The sequence below is a fragment of the Lissotriton vulgaris genome, chromosome 5 (genome assembly GCF_964263255.1).
Source record: "Lissotriton vulgaris chromosome 5, aLisVul1.2, whole genome shotgun sequence".
In the NCBI taxonomy this organism is placed as follows: domain Eukaryota; kingdom Metazoa; phylum Chordata; class Amphibia; order Caudata; family Salamandridae; genus Lissotriton; species Lissotriton vulgaris.
This window is the reverse complement of record NC_141693.1, coordinates 1,585,586,080-1,585,604,617: the sequence shown is the minus strand read 5'-3', so window position 1 is coordinate 1,585,604,617 and position 18,538 is coordinate 1,585,586,080. Positions and strand designations below refer to the sequence as shown.

General features: G+C 47.8%; 1 protein-coding gene across 1 annotated transcript in view; it reads left to right on the top strand.

The window, feature by feature from the left end:
• The window catches only part of CARMIL3 (capping protein regulator and myosin 1 linker 3), a 1,161,278-nt gene that overhangs the window by 552,156 nt on the left and 590,584 nt on the right, over nt 1–18,538 (top strand). Inside the window, exon 17 of the mRNA XM_086923677.1 lies at nt 13,519–13,588. Within this exon, the coding sequence (XP_086779803.1) occupies nt 13,519–13,588 (70 nt within the window). The remainder of the gene's footprint in view (nt 1–13,518; nt 13,589–18,538) is intronic.

Sequence of the window (18,538 nt, the reverse complement as noted above, 5' to 3'; positions counted from 1 at the left end):
CCTATTCTAGAAAGAGGTGTATTTTTTCTTTATTTATTTTTTTTGTTTTCATAAGCATTTCCAAAAGGCGTGCTCCACAGGGATTAGAGAGCACCACATTCTATGTAAGGCGTAGGGTAATTGGCTTCTTAAATGAAGGCAAAAAATATGTTTGGATTGTATTCCGTTGAAATCACAACAAGTACTAACAAATGTAAAGATTATATATACACATTTTTCACATGGATGATTTTTAAAGACAATAGGGCTGTAGTATCTAAGGGAAGGCATCACGTCGGATTTGGTGGTCACTTCCTGGAGAGACAATTCTTTTTTTTGTTTGAATCTGTTTTATTATTGCAAGGAGATCAAAAGTAGGGTCATTTTTTACACAGCGTGAGGCCCACAACCCTATGTAGGGCTAGGCCGCGTTGTATAAGTAGGCGTTGAGAGGCTGGGGTGACATATAACGTACAGGCATTACACAGCAAGTCGCCTACAACCCACATTGGAACGGCCGCGTTTTACAATGTGTGGCTCATGGGGTTGCACTGTGGAAGCATTTTAAGACCCTTGATCAACAAACATAATTCCATAACAAAGAGGAGAGAAGAGAAAGCGGCAACGAGCCTATAGACAGGAACAATGAGAGTTTAAGGGGTAGTAAAGAGGTTGGAGAGGCCCATTAGATAATCAGGGGATCGAGGGAGACTTCTACAAGGGGGCTGGAATGTATAGCGCCGGGCAGGGAGAGACCATCATTGGGCTTAAAGTTTCAAGCAGTGGGGGTCAAGGCTGACGTAGAGTGAAGGGGGGGTGGGCTGGGGTGCGCAGGCGGGGGTAGGAGGTGGAGCGCTGGCATGTAGCGTGCAGGTTGCTGCTTGTCCCATATCGCGTGAGGTCAGGGGCAATATCATTGTGACTATGCCAATTATCTGTCAGGTGCATGTGGGAGCACTGCGTCCTCGAAGAGGCGCAGGGCTCGGGTTTTTCGGGGGTAGAAGGCGTGCATGCTTTATTTTACAGAGATAGTCAATCAGTGGTTGCCATATTTTAGTGAATCGTGTGTCCCATGACTGTAAGCGTTCTGTGAAAAGTTCCATAGTCACTGTGTGCCACAAGCATGTGAACCAGACGTTGGTGGGGAGGCCTCTGCTTTTTTCCAGTACAAAGCAATGAGCTGTTTAGCGGCACCTAGCATATGGAGAGCAATACACCAATCACTGCGTGTGAGCGCCCTCAGGTTTTCAGGCTTAAGACCTAGCAAAATTGCAGCTGGAGATTCAGGCAGGGGGAAGCCAAGCAACACCTTAATAAGACTGAGTACTTCTTTCCAAAAGTCAGGAGCGGGCATGTCCACCAAATGTGAATAAAGTCACCCGGCGAACTCGAACATCTCCAGCACATTGGAGAGGACGTGGGAAACATCTTGTGCTGACGGGAAGGGGTATAGTACCATTGCGTCATAATCTTGTATGCCATTTCCCGTTGCGGTATACTGCAAAAGATCTTTGGGATATTTCACCACAAACGACTCCACTGGGCAGATGAAATGTCGGTAGGAGATGCCGATTGCCATTGTCGTTGGTATGGGTGAATGGGTATTAGCAGGGTGTTGTAAGATCCTATATATCAAAGAAATGAGTCCCTAAGAGTCATCAAAGGAGCGTACTAGGCATTCGAAGGGGGTGAGAGCTCATGTGGCAGCTTGTTTCATATCTTGCTAGGAGAGCCAGTGACGGAGTTGCGCGTATTGGAACCTGGCTCCCGCTGGGAGCCGGAACTCCTCCCTGCATTGCACAAATGTTTTAAGCATGTCCTCCGTATACAAATCCCGTATCGTCCTGCAATCACCCTCCAGCCAATTGGCAAACGCCTTCGGGTTTTGAGCTGGTGGAAAAAGTGGATTGCCTGCGATGGGGGTGTGGGGGGAGGGAAAGGTGGTCAACCCACTGGTAACCGCGACCCTGTCCCAGATGTTCAGAACCGTCTTGGTGGGTACAGCAATGTAGGCACTGCGAGAGAGCGCATTCCTATGTAGCCGGCCAGGTCCCAGATGGTCTCTCCAGTTACCGCCCTATCCATGTGGAACCAGACCTTTTCGCTCTCTCTTGCTGTCCACTCGAAGATAAAGTGAAGGTGAGAGGCCCAGTTGCATTCGAGCAGATTGAAGCATGCTAGTCTGCCTCTGTCACACAGGAGCATCAGAATTTTAGTGGAGAATCACAGCCTGCTCCCTCCCCAGATGAAGCTCGTGATGTCCCTCTGCAGGTTTTGAATTTGGTGCTGTGGGGTGGGAGTGGGAAGACATTAAAACAAATATAGAATTTTGGGCAGGATTGACATTTTTAGAGCGTTTAGGTGACCCAGCCAGGAGAGGGGGAAGGATTTTCAAATCCTCAGGGTCCTCAAGGACTGATCTCCTGCATTCCCACCAGTTTGTTTGGGTCCAGTAGCCACTGAGGGGGTCAACTGAAGCCCCAGGTATCATATGGAGTCGTTAGCCCATCGATAGGGGACAAGGAATTGCAATGCAGGTATTTCCTCCTCAGGGATTGTCAGTTTTAATGCCCAAGATTTTTTATGATTTATTTTAAGTCCCGAGGCCAGCTCGAAGGACTGCAATAAAGAATGAATTGCTGGGAGAGAGGTGTGTCGGCGGATTAACATGAGGATAAGATCGTCAGCGAAAAGAGCTACTTTGTGCTGTTGACCGCCATGGGGAATACCATGTACATCCGAGGCCTGGCGGATCATCATTGCTAGAGGTTCTACCACAACAGCAAATAGCGGGGAGAGAGTGGGCAGCCCTGCTGGGTACCCCGTCGTATGGAGATGAAGTTCGTGAGTTGGCCTTTGACTTGCCCCCGTGCTTGAGGAGAGAGATAGGGGGCCATGATTCTGGCTATCATGGATTGGCCTAGCCCAATTTTTTTGTAGTACTGCCCATAGGACGGGCCAGTCCACCCGGTCGAACGCCTTTTCTGCATCGAGTGATAACAAACATGCCGGTATGTTCCAGTGCTGTGCCTTCCCTACAATGTGCGCAATTCTACGTACATTGTCGGCCCCCTGGCGATGCCTAATGAAACCTACCTGATCCGGTTCAATGAGCCCAGGCAGGTGTGGGTCTAATCTCCTGGCCAATATTTTGGTGTAGATCTTGAGATCTGAGTTCAAGAGGGCTATGAGACCAAAGACAGACCATAGAGTGGGGTCCTTTCCCGGATTGGGAATAAGGGCTATCTCAGCTATTTCCATGGAGGAGGTTGTCTCCTTCGTTTCAGCGAAGGAGTTATACAGACACAAGAGATATGGCTGGAGTTGCGGCAGGAACATGCAATAGAAGGACAGGGGTAGTCCGTCAGTGCCCAGCGTCTTCCCCAGGGGAAGATCTTTCAACGCGCCCTCAAGCTCCTCCTGGCTAAGGGGTGCTTCCAGCTGTTTAGCGTGGTAGGGACTGATTGGAGTTCAGGAGTAATTATCTAGAATGTCTTTCACCACGCCCGGTGGCGGTTCGACCGCCGTGTATAGTGCTGAATAATACACCTGGAAGGCTTCGCATTTGGCCGACCGACTCTGTGATGGCCTGCTTGCCATCCTCAGTTTGAACATTGGCTATATGTGCCTTGGCTGCTCTCGCTCATAGGCGTTTGGCAAAAACGGTTCCCACCTTGTCCCCCCCCTCAAAGTAGTGCTGCTTCAATGAGTGCTCTCTCTGCCTTGTTGGTGCGGAGTGTGGGAAGGTGCCCGCAAAGGTTCGCAATACGACGTTTCAGTTGAGTGTGGCCCGCTCTTGATCCTGTCTCTCCAAAGCCCTAATGTCCCGGGAGAGGTTATCCTCCACAAGGAGCGCCTCATGTGCCCGTGCGATTGCTAGAGACGAAATGTGGCTGCAGATTGTGGCCTTGAATGCATCCCATACGACAGGGAAGGATGTTTCAGGAATGTCATTTGTTTCGAAATAAGAGTCGATAGCGGTTCGAAGACTCGCCACGTCGGCGGTGTCTCGCAGAATATGTGGTGGCAAGCGCCAGCGAGGGGTCCGAGAGGAGAACGCAGCAGGATACTTAATGAGGAGTTCCAGATGGGCATGTTCCAAAATAGAGCTGTCTGACATAGACTCTGACAGCGACTCGCTGATTAGGGCGTGGGAGAAGAAAATGTGTTCAATGCGCGAGTACGAGCGGTGCACATGAGAGTAATACGAGTACTGGTGCGCATCCTGGGAGTGGTAATGCCAGGTGTCCGATAGACCAAGGTCGGTCAACTGTTGTTTGATGGCCGCGATCATAGCTCCAGTCCCTTGAAAGGAGGCATTGCTGCGATCCATTGTAGCGTCCCAGACCATGTTAAAGTCCCCCCCTATAATTATGAAAGGATCTGCCTGCGGAACATGCTCCAGCAAGGTTGCCCAGAGAAAGGAATCCTGCGCCTGGTTGGGTGCATAAATGCTGCATATTGTGAAGAGACGATGCCCGATCCTGATCCCTGCCCTAAGAAAGCGGCCATCCTGACTCCGAAAAACCCTAGATTCACCCTGCCTGAGGCCAGGTCTACAGAGTATTGCTCCTCCCGCCGTTTTGGTGGGGGCTACCGCCCAGAATTGGAGGGGAAAGTGAGGGTGAGCCATGTGGGGGACATCAACCTTAAGCAAGTGGGTCTCTTGGAGTAGGATAATATCTGGGTTGTGCTGCAAGAGGTAACGCCATATTTGTTGTCGCTTATTGGGGGAATTCATTCCCTTCATATTTAAGGACAGGATCTTCAGGTGAGTGGCGACCGCCATAGGACAGTCAATGTCTGGTCTAGTCCTTCTCGCCACCGCAGGGAGCTGGTTGGAACACCAGTGAAGATGGGGTTTGCGGTGGCAACTGGGGGATGTGGAGGAGTTGTGCCGCCTCATGGAAGCCCTCACCATCCGTCGTCTGGACTCCCACTGAAAGATAAGAGCGAAGGGATGGCCCCATGTAAAATTCAGAGTGTCCGTCACAGGGTGGAAGTCCCTACGTCTCCAAAGAGTAGTGGGCTTAAGATTCTGGAAGATTTGTAATTTAGCTCCTTTGTAAGTAAGGTCTTGTTTTGCGTGCGCCGCTTTCAGAATCGCTTCCTTCTCTATTATAAAATGGACTTGGGTCAGAATATCAGGGAGGAGGCCCGGGCGACCGGAGTGGCCGGAGACTCGATGGGCTCGGTCCAGAGCTGGCGGCAAGACATCGTCATCTCCCCAGACCTTCTGCAGGAGCTGCCCAACATAGGTCATGAGGTCCTCCTCCTCGGCCCCCAAAGGGACCCCCCAGATGTAGAGGTTGATCCGTCAGCTCCGGTTCTCCAAATCCTCCTGCTTCAGTTGTAGTTCAATGTGTTGCTCCTCAAGGGTGGCCAGTCGCTGCCAGAGTTGCTCTTGGTCCTATTTTCGCGCATCTACCATTTTCTCCAGACCATATACTCGCTCTCCTAGATCAGTGACTTCCTTTCTAAGCTCTCGCACACAGGAGTGTACCTCTGTGCGCAGGGACCCGATTTCTGTTTTGAGCCTCGACATGAACCCAGCCATGAAAGCCTGGGTAACAGGTGGTGAGCCGCTCCTAGTCTGTGAAGCCATGCCCCCAGCCGCCACCTCCAGTACCAGGGGGCCGGAGTAGGACGCTCCTCTCACCGCAATCTGGCAGTTCTCAGTGGCCTCAGCTCGCCAAGGGGGGCCTCTCCCCTTCCGTCACCAGTGTGCCCCAAAAAGTGGCATCAACGTGGCCCCAGCTCCGGGTTAATAGCTTATAATATCAGCGATCCAGCGGAGCTCCCTCGGCGTGCGTTTCACTCCATTCGTAGCGAGACCACGTCCCCAGAGACAAGTTTAAGGTGGTGTGCTTTTCGTGTAGTTTTGAAAGTTGAAAAGGTGGTTATGTTTTTGACTTTGTTTTGGGAGACATTTCAGTTCCGCCTTCCCAAGAAGCTGGATGATTGCAATTTGGAAGCGCACATGGAGGTTTAGGTGTTGTAAGTATGTTTTTACTGGCAGAATAACGGTTTTTTGAAGGAGGTAGTGATATTGGGAGACGCTAACCATAAGGACGTGTCAGTTTAAATTTTATTCATGACTAGTGCATTGATTATGGCCAATGAGTGAGTGGGCCATTATGATCGATTTATACAGATATTCAAAACGTGGAGTCTGTCTGCAGTGGTGGTCGAACAGAGGCTGATAGGGTGCTTTAAGCGGGGAGGCCTGGGAAATAATATATTTAGATTCATGGCGAACTTAACATGAGGGAGTAAACAGCATTCCAGCGATGGATTCTAGAGATGGATTGCAGTGAGGCAGTCAGAGATCTGGTAATGTTCTGAATTATGATGAAGATTGCATTTTGGTAAAGGAATAGTTGTTGTAATTTTTCATTATGTGTATCTTCCTCGTGTTTGTAAATTACACTCCCATTTTCCTATTCAAGCAGGGAAGTAGGTTGTTAACTTCCTCAAGTAGAATTGACAAGGCTGCTAGAGATTAAAGCTTTGTGCGGTATCATTAACTTTCTGCTTCGCAGCAACATAACCAAGGCTCTCCTAGTATTAAAAAAAAAAAGTTCGTATTTGCCAGCTCAGAAACTGTTTGGTCGAGTCTTCTTAGCCTGGAGAAAAATTCTGAAACTTTTTGAATATAATGAAACTACTCCTAACTTCAATACAAGCCATATGTAGGAAGCTGGCTCGTTATATAGTTTACCAAAAAGAGATATGAGGCCCGATGTAGGTAAACGCGATTTTCCGATTTCAAAATACCGAGGCGGGCCGAATCGGTATTTTGAAATCGGAAAACGAGATGTAGGGAAAAAAAACCGAATGAATACCGATTCGGTCGGCATCGGTAATGAGAATCGGTACGTTCCGAATCGGCTCGGTCCGAATCGGAAAGTACCGAATCGGCTAACAACGAATCGGAACTTACCGAATCGGATATTCCCGATTCGGCGAATACCGATTCGGTACAAGCCGAATCGGTAAAATCCGATTCGGCAATCATAGATTCGTAGCCATGAAAACACACCCATGGCGAAAAAGCCCATAGGAATGCATTGAAGGAACCGAATCGGCTTTTACCGAATCGGTTAATACCGAATCGGATTTTACCGATTCGGATATTACCGATTCGGTAAAAGCCGATTCGGCAAAAGCCGATTCAGCCAATGAGGTGGCTCCACCTCCCCCACCCAAACAGGGAGTGGCAACACTGGCAGGTGCAGCTAATTAAGAAGTTTCTGGAGAGCCAGCCTGAGCTCAACACTCACAGTTTGCAGCAGTGGGAGTAGGAGGTTGCCAACTGAACTGGAGAACATGGCAGAGCAGTCAGAAAGCCAGAAGTCCTCCCAGAAGAGGAAGCCCAAGTTCACCACCACCGAACTTCAGGTGCTGGTCGAGGAGGTGGTGAGGGTGCACCGCCAGCTGTTTGGCAAGCTGTCCCTGAACGTGCCAGACAGCACCAAGAGGAGAATCTGGGCCGACATCGCCCAGAAGGTGAATGCTGCGGGTGTCACCCCCCGGTCTGTCGAAGAACTTAAAAAAAGGTTCTATGACATCCGCAGCCTCACTAAGAGGAAGATGGCCGAGATACAGAGGCAGGCTGGAGGCACAGGAGGAGGCAGGAACCCGGCGCCACCCCTCACCGAGCTGGAGGAACTGGTCTCCAGCACCATTGAGAGGGAGAGTGTCGTTGGAATCGGGACCCTGGACAGCTCTGCGAGAGCCACAGCTACAGGTAAGAAGCATGCGCATCATGACACACCCTACCAGACACCTCCCCATTAGACCCAATGCATAGGCAAACCCCAGCACTGTACTGTCACCAACATACAAGAGACAAGCATCATGGTACATGTAGTCAGCAGAAGTTAGCTAAATATGGCAGTGCAGAATCACAAGACAGGAAACAGTGTGACACAGTGTAAGAAGATGCAAGGACATGTGGAATGCTATAATTGTACTGACTGTAATACATCGGCACTCAGTTTACAAATGCTTCTTTGTACCTAGGGGCCCCATCAGGCGGAACAACAGTGGCATCAGAGGGAGCAGCACCGTCCGACACTGCAGTCGCAGGGCCGAGCACCAGCCAGGCAGGCCAGGAGGAGGAGGAGGAGGAAGGAGACACCCCAGGGCTAGGAATGGAGGGAGTCCTGGTCATTGACTTCGATACACTGCACTCCCCAGTAATGCCCAGCACACCCCCCTTGCAGTTCTCCCCAGAGAACTCCCCTACAAGGGACACCATTCCGCCTACCCCAGCTCCTGCCACAACCGTGGCCTTGCCACCTGTTCAACCTGTCCCGGGAGCAGGGGCTCAGGGACCGCCCAGCATCACCCCCCCACCAGTGGCACCCCAGCCCACTCAGCAGGCCGGAAGCAGCAGTGCCCGGCGCCGTACCATCACCACCACTGCTGCACCAGCACGGGAGGGCAGTGTATTCCTGGGCCTGGAGGGACAGATGGTTAAAATCCAGAGGCAACAGGCAAGATCCACCATGGCCTGCCAACGCCAGCTCCTGCAGCACAACATGCAGATGGGAGAGTTGGTCAAGGGATTCCAGGCCGTCGTGGAATCCAACAAGGAGGTGGCAGCAGGGTTAGGCAGGCTGACCACTGCCATCACCCACTCATCTGCCAGACAGGAGGAGCATGAGCTGGTGCGCAGGCGGGATGCCCGGGTGCTGAACCGGGCCATGGGCCGCCTTGCAGCGGCGACGGCACAACTGTGCCATCGCAGCGCCAACCAGGAATCTGTCCTTAGTCAGCATACAGCTGAGCTCACTAGGGGGATGGCCAGGATCACCACGGCTATGGAGGCCATGATTATTTCAAACACCGCCTCCAATCCTGCCCTGGACCTGGGTGATGCTGGAGACAGCAGCAGCCGCAGCAGCCCGGCCAGCGCTGCGTCTGAGCCACGGAGGAGCACCAGGCGCTCCGCTGATGCTGCTGGGCATTCAGAGGGGGCTGAGGGACACCCCAGTGGGTCTGGCAAGCGGGCAAAAAAATAGCCTGGCAAGGGCGGGTGAGGCAACCAGAACCCTGGACTTTATTTTATTTACCATACTCCATTTTTTGATGCACATCAGTGCTGTAACTGTGGTGCAACACTATTAAAATTGTTTTTTCCAAGCAACATTTAGCTGTCTTTGCATCTGTACTCAGTCAGAAATAGTTCTCAGTGATCTCCTCACGTCTGTATCTGCCATCACTTGGGGTACACACCCCAGCTGGCTGTGTCAGTGGCACAGCTTCGTCGTCGTCATGGTCCTCGTAGTCAGACAACTCCACCTCAGTGCCCTTCTGCACCGCAAGGTTGTGTAACATTGCACATACAGCTATGATCTTGCAGCAGGTGATGGGGGTATACTGCCTTGCACCTCCACTCTTGTGCAGGCATCTGAATCTACTTTTCCAGATGCCAAAGGTCCGTTCAACAACATTCCTTGTGCGTATGTGGGCCCGGTTATACCTCCTTTGGCTGGGTGTGGAGGGGTTGAGGTAGGGGGTGAGTATGAATGAGCGGAGGGCATATGCACTGTCGCCTGGAAGAGAAATGGGTCACATTAGACACATGCATACATGTATTCCACCTACCTACTATGTGTTATGGGGGTCTGATGATGTGTCTCACCTAGGAGGTATCCTTCTCCAAATTCGCCAGCCATCAGCCGTGCATATATGCCGCTCTGTTGGAATATATAGGAGTCATGGGTACTCCCTGGAAATTTTGCTACCAGGTCTGTGATGGTGCACTTTGCATTGCAGATCACCTGCACGTTGATGGTGTGTGTAGATTTCCGATTGCGGTATATGTATTCGGTGTCCGCTGGTGGGCAAATCGGAATGTGCGTGCCATCTATGCAACCAATGATTTGGGGAAATTGTGCCATCTGGTAGAAGTCAGCTTTAGTTTGTAGCAGTTCTGCGTGGGTTGCAGGGAAAGAGATGTATTGGTCCATCCTGTCTATCATGGCGTCAAGGAATGTGTGGAAGAACCTTGACAGGCTGCTCTGGCTCACCCCTCCTGCTGCTGCTACTCCACTTTGATAGCTGCCAGACGCTAGCAGGTGTAGGCTGCATAGCACCTGGACGTGCGCAGGGATGGCGTGTGCCCTTGGGGTGTGGTGGTCCAAGAATGGCTTGAGATCCCTGATGAGCTCAAGTATGGTGTCAGAGTCCAGCCTGTATCTCTGTAGTATCTCTGCCTCTGTCAGCATGAACAGGGTTATCCTCTGTCTGTAGACCTGTTCATTTCTTAGCCATTCCCTCTGTCCTTCCTGCTGTAGCCGTAGCCGCCTCGCAATGACATAGAAAGCTGCCATCCTGCAAGTTGCAATGCATTTTGGAGCTGTTTATATGGGTTGGAGTTGGTTACCACCTGATTGCAATCCATGGTAAATACCGAGTGAATTCTACCGATTTTGAGCCGATTTCGGTGTTTGTGTGCCTCCCTACATCTCCCCAACTGTCGGAATCGGGGAATTTCCCGATCGGCGATTAATACGAATCGGCATGTTTTCCGATTCGGCTCATGTCCGAATCGGTCTTTGTACCGATTCGGTACATGGACCGATTCGGTGATTTTCCGATTCGGTGTCACTAACGATTCGGTACATGGACCAAATCGGTGATTTTCCGAATCGGTGTCACTAACGAATCGGTACATGGACCGAATCGGTGATTTTCCGATTCGGTCTTTGTACCGATTCGGTACATGGACCGATTCGGTGACTTTCCGATTCGGTGTCACTAACGAATCGGTACATGGACCGATTCGGTCTTTGCATCCGAATCGGTGTTTTTCCGATTCGTTACATATCCGATTTTCGGTATGTACGTATCGGATTCTTTCCCATTCGGTACTCATTCCGAATCGGTTTTCTATCCGAATCTTTATGTTTTTGGTTCCCTACATCTCGATGGCTGTTTACCGATCGGTAAGGGCCAAAAATCGGTATTTTCGGCCGTTACCGATCGGTAACGCCCTACCTACATCGGGCCCATAGTGCGCTGAGAGCCCAGGTACTACCTTATAATTGGACAGGTGCTTCCTCCTACAATCCCAAGTTAATCTTTAAGGGGGTAGTGTGGTCGAGTAGCCTTAGGCTAATCAGAGAGGAATGTTAGACACCTGCAATACACACACACCGTCAATAAATGATGCACACAACTCAATAGGGAGATCCACACCAATTTATTAAAATAACTCTTATCAGTATATAAGTGTTGGTGGCTTGATCATCAAAATCAGGTAAGTACGTTTTGAGATAGAAATACTTTTAGGTTTCAAAAAGTCGACAGTGCAATTTTCAGAGGCAGCAATGTTATCCTATGGAGAAAAAACTTACACTGTATACAGGTACTTCACAGTGACTTACAGGACCAATCTCCTGGACTCAAGGTAAGTGTGGGGCATAGTCCAAGGCAGCAACAAAAGTTCACTTTGGGCAGCATTGGGGCAACTGGGTGCAGAGGTGCTTTTTAGCGTTGTCTGCCCAATGTTGTCCTACGGGGTAAAACATGTACTGCATGCAGTCACTTCACAGCGAGTTACAGGACTAATCTCCTGGACTTAAAGTGAATACGGGGCAAGGTCCAAGGCCACACCAACAGGTCACCTCAGGAGGCTCTGGGGCATCCGAGTGCAGAGATGTCTTTCACCATTGGGTGCCCAATGTTATCCTACAGAAAAAACATGTAATGCATTTGGCACTTTTCAGCCACTTACGGGATGAATCTCCCGAAATAAAGGTGAGTATGGGCAAGGTCCAAGGCTATGCCAACAGGTCACTTTGGGAGGCTCTGGAGCGTCCAGGTGCAGACGTGTGTTACGGCATCGGATGCCCAATGTCGGGATCTCTTCGAAAGGAAAGAGGCTGCAGGTTTGGATTGGGAAACCAGTCAGGCTGAAACAACAGGGGGTTCAGGTCTCACAATACTAGGGGACACCTTTGATCCACTTCCATTCAGTCCAGAGGCAACGGGTGCAGAGGTGTCTTGAGGCATCGTGTTTTTCACAGCTGAGTCACTTGTGGTTGGGGGAGAAGCACAAAGAGGCTGCAGGTAGCCTTGAAGAGTCCCATCCTGGAAAAACCAAAGGTGTGCTTCTTCTCCAAATGGCTGGGAGATGGAGCTGGCACTGATGGACTACTTCAACTCTGGCTTGGAGTGACGGCTGCAATGGTGCTGACCGGTGTCGGGTTTACGTGGTCGGAAGTAGTTCTTTCTTTGGTAACTGCAAGGTGCAGGGAAGCAGCTAAGCTGCTCCATGGGCGTTCCTCAGTCTTGGCAGAAGTGCTAGTAGTTCTCCCTGTCTTTTGGAGGCACAGCAGCTTGTAGGATGAGTCAGCTTTACCACAATCGTCAGGAACAGTGAACCGGCTAGCAGGGTTGGTGCCAGTTCACTTGCTTCTTCCACAGTACTTGCTTTTCACAGCTCGTTTGTCTTGCCCTTGGAATGCTAATGCTGAGGTCGTTCTGTGGAGGGGGTGTAAATACCCTCTGTCCGAGCAGGCTTAGTTCCTGACCTCCTGAGAGCAAAGCCCTCACTCCCGGGGGTCAGAAACTCATTTGTTGTGGCAGGCTGGCTCGGACCAGTCAGTCAGCAAACTAGTAGGTAGGTTTTCAGGTAGTATCTCTAAGGTGCCCTCTGGGTGCATGCATTAATAAATCCATTACAGGAATCATTGTGGGTTTATTAATACAAGATGCTTCACACCAAACATCCCTAGTTTCAGTGAAGCCATCAAGTAGCTGGGGAACTCGTTTTTATCCGTGTCCAGCACATGTCCTCAAAATGGCTTCCCTGGTGACTTGTAAAGGCAGTAATTGAACTTGCCAGCAAAGGGGCATATCTGCTCATGCAGATCTGTGCACAGATGTAATATTTTGCGCCCTGCCTTAGGGCTGTAAAGCCTGCTGTCGGGGTGACTTGCACATATTACATGCAGTGTTAGGGGACATGGCACACATGTGTGTTACATATATCGTGTTTTCACTTTTTAGAGCACCTTGTCACACAGCCTGCAGTGGCTGTCTGTATGAGTTTGCTGCTGTGTGCCTTAGAGGGGATAAAGATACGCTGCAACTCTTAAGGACCCTCTTTAGTACCTATGCCCTAGGTACCAAAGGTACCAATTGCTAGGGACCTACATAGTTGCTAAAGGCCTGGTCACTTGGGAATCAAATGATCAGTTGTCTTGTTTTGGGGAAAGAACACTTGCACTGAGAGCCCAGTGTATTTGAGTCAAAGTTGCATCAAAAACTGGGGGCACTATGGCAACAAAACCTCTGTTTGCTACAATGTAGCCACTCATAACTTTATTTCAAGCAATACATGTTTCTTTTATGTGCATGGCACTTACTTTACAACTTGTGTTGTGCCTGATGTAATTGCTTTGTGAAAACTAGAAGCACATGTGCTTATTCATTTCCCTGATTATGTAACAAATGATCACTTTGAGTTCACTGTTGGGACTGTTTTTTTGTTGTTAACTATTTCGTTCTTTTTCTCCACAGGGCGTTGTTATACGGCCTGTCAACCAACACCCACGTTAGTGACCTTCATTTGGACCTGAGCAGTTGTGATGTAATTATCATCTTTTGCATTCTTTTCATGCATGATATATCAGCGTAAGAGTCATGCAGTTTGTATAATCGTAAAGCGCTTGTTATAAAATTAATGGAACTAACAACAAATATGTTAAAGAAAGTAAATCAAGTAACGCAAAGGAATAGAAATAAGTCTGTATCTTTCCCAGCATCCTAGCACAATCGACTGCAGTTTGCCAAGTTTTATAGGCGCACTCTCTTTTTTATTTAAGCGATTCTCCAACATGTGATCCTTGATAGATTCCACTGCTTTGAATATTCTCCTTCATCCAACCTTTCTTATCTATTTTCCTTTTATTTGTGGGTTTTGTAACGTGCTTCTAACAACTGTTAGTGCCCTCGGAATGCTTTGGAGCATAGGTAAATATAGGGGTGCTGCAATATGTCACGTACCCAAGAACCTTTTTAAAAACTGTCACGACAAATGATTACGTATGGAATGAAAACTAGGGGGCATATTTACAAGCCCCTTGCACCACTTTTGCGTCACTTTTCCCATGTTAAAAGTGACACAAAAGTGGCGCAAGGGGCTTGTAAATCAGCCCCTAGGTTTAAAAGCTATTAGACTGCTGAAGCTAAGTAATCGTTTACTCCGATTATCGCCATGAGCGGCATTTATCCATCCTTTTGAAGATACAAAATCAAGTCGAGGTGTGGGGCAAGTAGATTTGCATTCTTTGCCATTGATTTGGCGAGAGAGCAATGCAAGCGTCATGGTTCAGAAGTGGAGCATTGGTTTCGCACCACCTCATAATGTGGCATGTGCAGCTTTGATTTGTCATCTTGATGGAAACCGCTTGAGGCAGGCGTTGGCTGTAAGTCTGTGTGTTCCAGTGTAAGTATCATATGCTGACTGGCTGTAACAAGTCACCAGGAACAAAGTACCTCAGAGGGTCACACATTTCTAGTCTTCTTTCAGATATTTACGGTGTCGGACCCATTGTCTACATCCATAACTATTGTTGCAAGTATGCTTTCTCTCATCTAAGCTCTAGCACAGCACGAATAGATGAAGCATTTCATTTCATGTAAGAGCAGGAAAGGGAAAATAAGAGAACTTTTCAGTGTCATGCATACCAAATGGATACACTGTGTGCACTTTGTGGTGCAACAGTGATTGCTGAGTTGCTCTTCAGCTTAATTTTACAAACTGTTGCATTCTGGGAGCTGTGGTTTTTATTTACTTCAGTAAGTCAAAGTATTTACAGTTCTGCATATAGGGAAATATTGTTTAAAACAACCTTGGCATGTGCAATCTTCTTTATTAATTTACTTATTTTTTTAGACATATTTTATTGTATTACTGTATGTACACTTTGATGGCTCATGGTAACCGAAATAAAATATTCTACTACTACCACAAGTATTTGTCAAGGGAAAGGTCAAAACAGATGCACAATGTTTGCATACATGGAGTGATCTGGCAACCGTAAGAGTGCCCTGTACTCGTTCTAGACAGAATGAGGAGCTCAATTGCAATGTTGTATGATTTTACTTAAGAACTCCCTATCAGTCTATCTAAGACTTCAAGAAAACATATTCACATTTCATAAAGAGCTAAGAATTCCCATTCAGCACCCATGTCCTTAAATCCCTCAGCCAGCCTGCTACTTCAGCACTTGTCCCTCTCCTTGTGATTTGTTTTAAAGAGCTCCCCTAGTTCCTTTCAGATACGTCTATGTTAGGGCTCTGTAATCATCCTTTTACCCTAACAGGTGTCTTAGATGTACAGGAGCATCACTCCAGGGATCCCCGGGGTAGCTAGAGCAGGCATAGGAGGTCACTCGTTCAGCTACTTGGCTGCGAAGCGTTGTAGCGCCCTCCCGTTTGATTTGAAGCAACTTAAGACCTGGTTCTTCCGACAAACCTAAATAGGACCCAGTGATATGTTGTTGGACTTTTGTGGTTTCTGCAATCCTAGGGATGGACCATCCGAATGGAAACCATGCGCTTTAAAAGACTTTTAACATAACAACATAGCTATGCATGTAGCAACTATGATGAGGATTCCTGTTTATTGTACACGCTTTTCTGTTTGCTCTGTGTTAGGGTATCTTAAGACCCATCTTTATCTTCAGTATACGTAAAGAGGTCATGGATGCGATGCGCATGCAGAGTGTACTGCGTTGATAACGACTAGTGATCACTGTGAAGATGAGGACTGAAACTTTCTATTACCCGGTAGATTTAACTGATCGTAGGAAAAATTAAGGACTAAATGGGCTATGACACTTCTTCATTTTTCACCTCACCATTGCATTCCTTTACAAAGGGAAAATGTTTACTTTGTCAGGAAACCTGTATGTATCTATCTTGTCCAATATCCTTCTGTTCCTCGTTCCTATGCCTTTCCATCTGTGTGTGCATACTTGTGTTTTGTCGGACTTGGTGTCGTGTGGGTTTGTGGTGGTATCTGCATGGGTCTTTTCTGTGCTTGGGAGCGTTGTGCTGGTCTGTTTATATGGGTGCATGTAGGCCTAGTAGTGTCTGGCTTAGAAGTCAGATTGACTACACATCTCTTCGCATGGATGAGTATAAACCTGCTAGTCTCATTCTGGATGTCTGACAGTGTTTTCATCTGTGCATGGGTGTCTGTAGGCGTGTTGCTATTCCTACCTATCTGCATGTATTTGTACAATATGTTTTTATGTGCAGAATGTATGTTTCGCACACTTGTGTGCAAGCACAGTACAAAAATCAAATTGAATTTGTAGCTTTTAATTATTCGTTTTAACGATGAAAATACAGAAGTTCAAACATATAGGAAGAAAACACACGGAGAAATAAATAAACTCCTTCAGCAGTCAACATACTCAAGCATTCTTCGGCGACTAACATTTATATTTCCATGCTTCATGTTTGCACTCTGTTTAGCAAGACTCCCCAGATTCTGGGCTTTGCCTTTTATTAAAAAAAAGATAAAACAACGATTTTAAAGCAGATATTGTAAGAGTGACCTTCACTTCTGCCCTCTGCATTTTTTCTCAACTCCTTTTAGTCACCATGCTGGAAATATTTGACAGAGACCCATCCCACTGTGGAGACAAGTTGAGGAACGATCAGCGTGCTGTCTCCATAGTTTCTCTTCCAAAAAGTGACACCATTATTAGTGAGGGGAGACGTTTGCAGGACAGACCGAATATCCTGCTAAAATGCATCAGCTCTCTATTAGATAAGTGCATTCCTTCCTCTGTATCAGTGTCCTATCAGCCGCTTGGGCCTGTTCCTGTTCTTCCTCTTGGCTCACTTCAATGGTAAGACCAACCATTCCACTTTAAGCCTAAAGGCCATCATTGGAGAACCTAGGAAAAATTCATGAGAGGAAGGCCTCTCCTTGCAGAAACTGTTCTGTTACAGGATTGAGAGGCCTTCCTATGGCATCATATCCATCCATCTCCAAGAAGATACCCTGAATCTCATTGCAGCATACAATGACGTGCCTCTCCAAGATCATTCCCATGAAGGATTCTACCAACAGATGATTACCAAAGGGGATGATGGACGGAGCTTTGGAGCACATCAAACACTCACCCCCAGTCAACTGATCTGGGTTTAATCCATCATCATTCTTTAGCTCACTCCACCACCCCAGTTCAGTCTTGGCCGTATGCAAATCAGTCTGACCCTGTGCCTCATGGGAACAGTCCAGCCCGAACTGCCAAGCCATCTCTACCCTGGACCAGAAACAAGCATCCTGGGACCGGTTTCGGGTTCATAACCCTCATCAGCCAGGCTATCTTGAATCCAAGATGGTGAAACCTTTCTTCGAGTGTCCACTTCAAGTGGCCCACCTTAGTGGTGTGTCTGGCTTGATAGCACAGCAGGCCTACTAACCAGCTAATTTTTCCACCTACTCTGTTGCCAAATGGACCTTGAGGCAGAAGGGAGCATTCTCCAGGTCTATGGTTGTATATCCAAGGTGGCAGAGACTTTTAAGGCTCTGGCCTTGGTATGCTAATTTACTAGCCACCCTGCTGGAGGAGGTGTTACCACCTTCCTCTGGAGCAGGCATTGTTCCTGACCTCTGAGAGCATTGGCTCTCCCTAGCAGGGGTTCAGAAACTTATCTGTGGTGGCAGGCTGAAAATGTGGTATGTGCAGCTTTGATTTGTCATCTTGATGGAAACTGCTTGAGGCCGGCGTTGGCTGTAAGTCTGTGTGTTCCAGTGTAAGTATCATATGCTGACTGGCTGTAACAAGTCACCAGGAACAAAGTACCTCAGAGGGTCACACATTTCTAGTCTTCTTTCAGATATTTACGGTGTCGGACCCATTGTCTACATCCAGAACTATTGTTGCAAGTATGCTTTCTCTCATCTAAGCTCTAGCACAGCACGAATAGATGAAGCATTTCATTTCATGTAAGAGCAGGAAAGGGAAAATAAGAGAACTTTTCAGTGTCATGCATACCAAATGGATACACTGTGTGCACTTTGTGGTGCAACAGTGATTGCTGAGTTGCTCTTCAGCTTAAGTTTACAATCTGTTGCATTCTGGGAGCTGTGGTTGTTATTTACTTCAGTGAGTCAAAGTATTTACAGTTGTGCATATAGGGAAATAATGTTTAAAACAACCTGGGCATGTGCAATCTTCTTTATTAATTTACTTATTTTTTAGACATATTTTATTGTATTATTGTATGTACACTTTGATGGTTCATGGTAACCGAAATGAAATATTCTACTACTACCACAAGTATTTGTCAAGGGAAAGATCGGAACCAGATGCACAATGTTTGCATGCATGGAGTGATCTGGCAACCGTAAGAGTGCCCTGTATTCCTTCTAGACAGAATGAGGAGCACAATTGCAATGGTGTATGATTATACTTAAGAACTCCCTATCAGTCTATCTAAGACTTCAAGAAAACATATTCACATTTCATAAAGAGCTAAGAATTCCCATTCAGCACCCATGTCCTTAAATCCC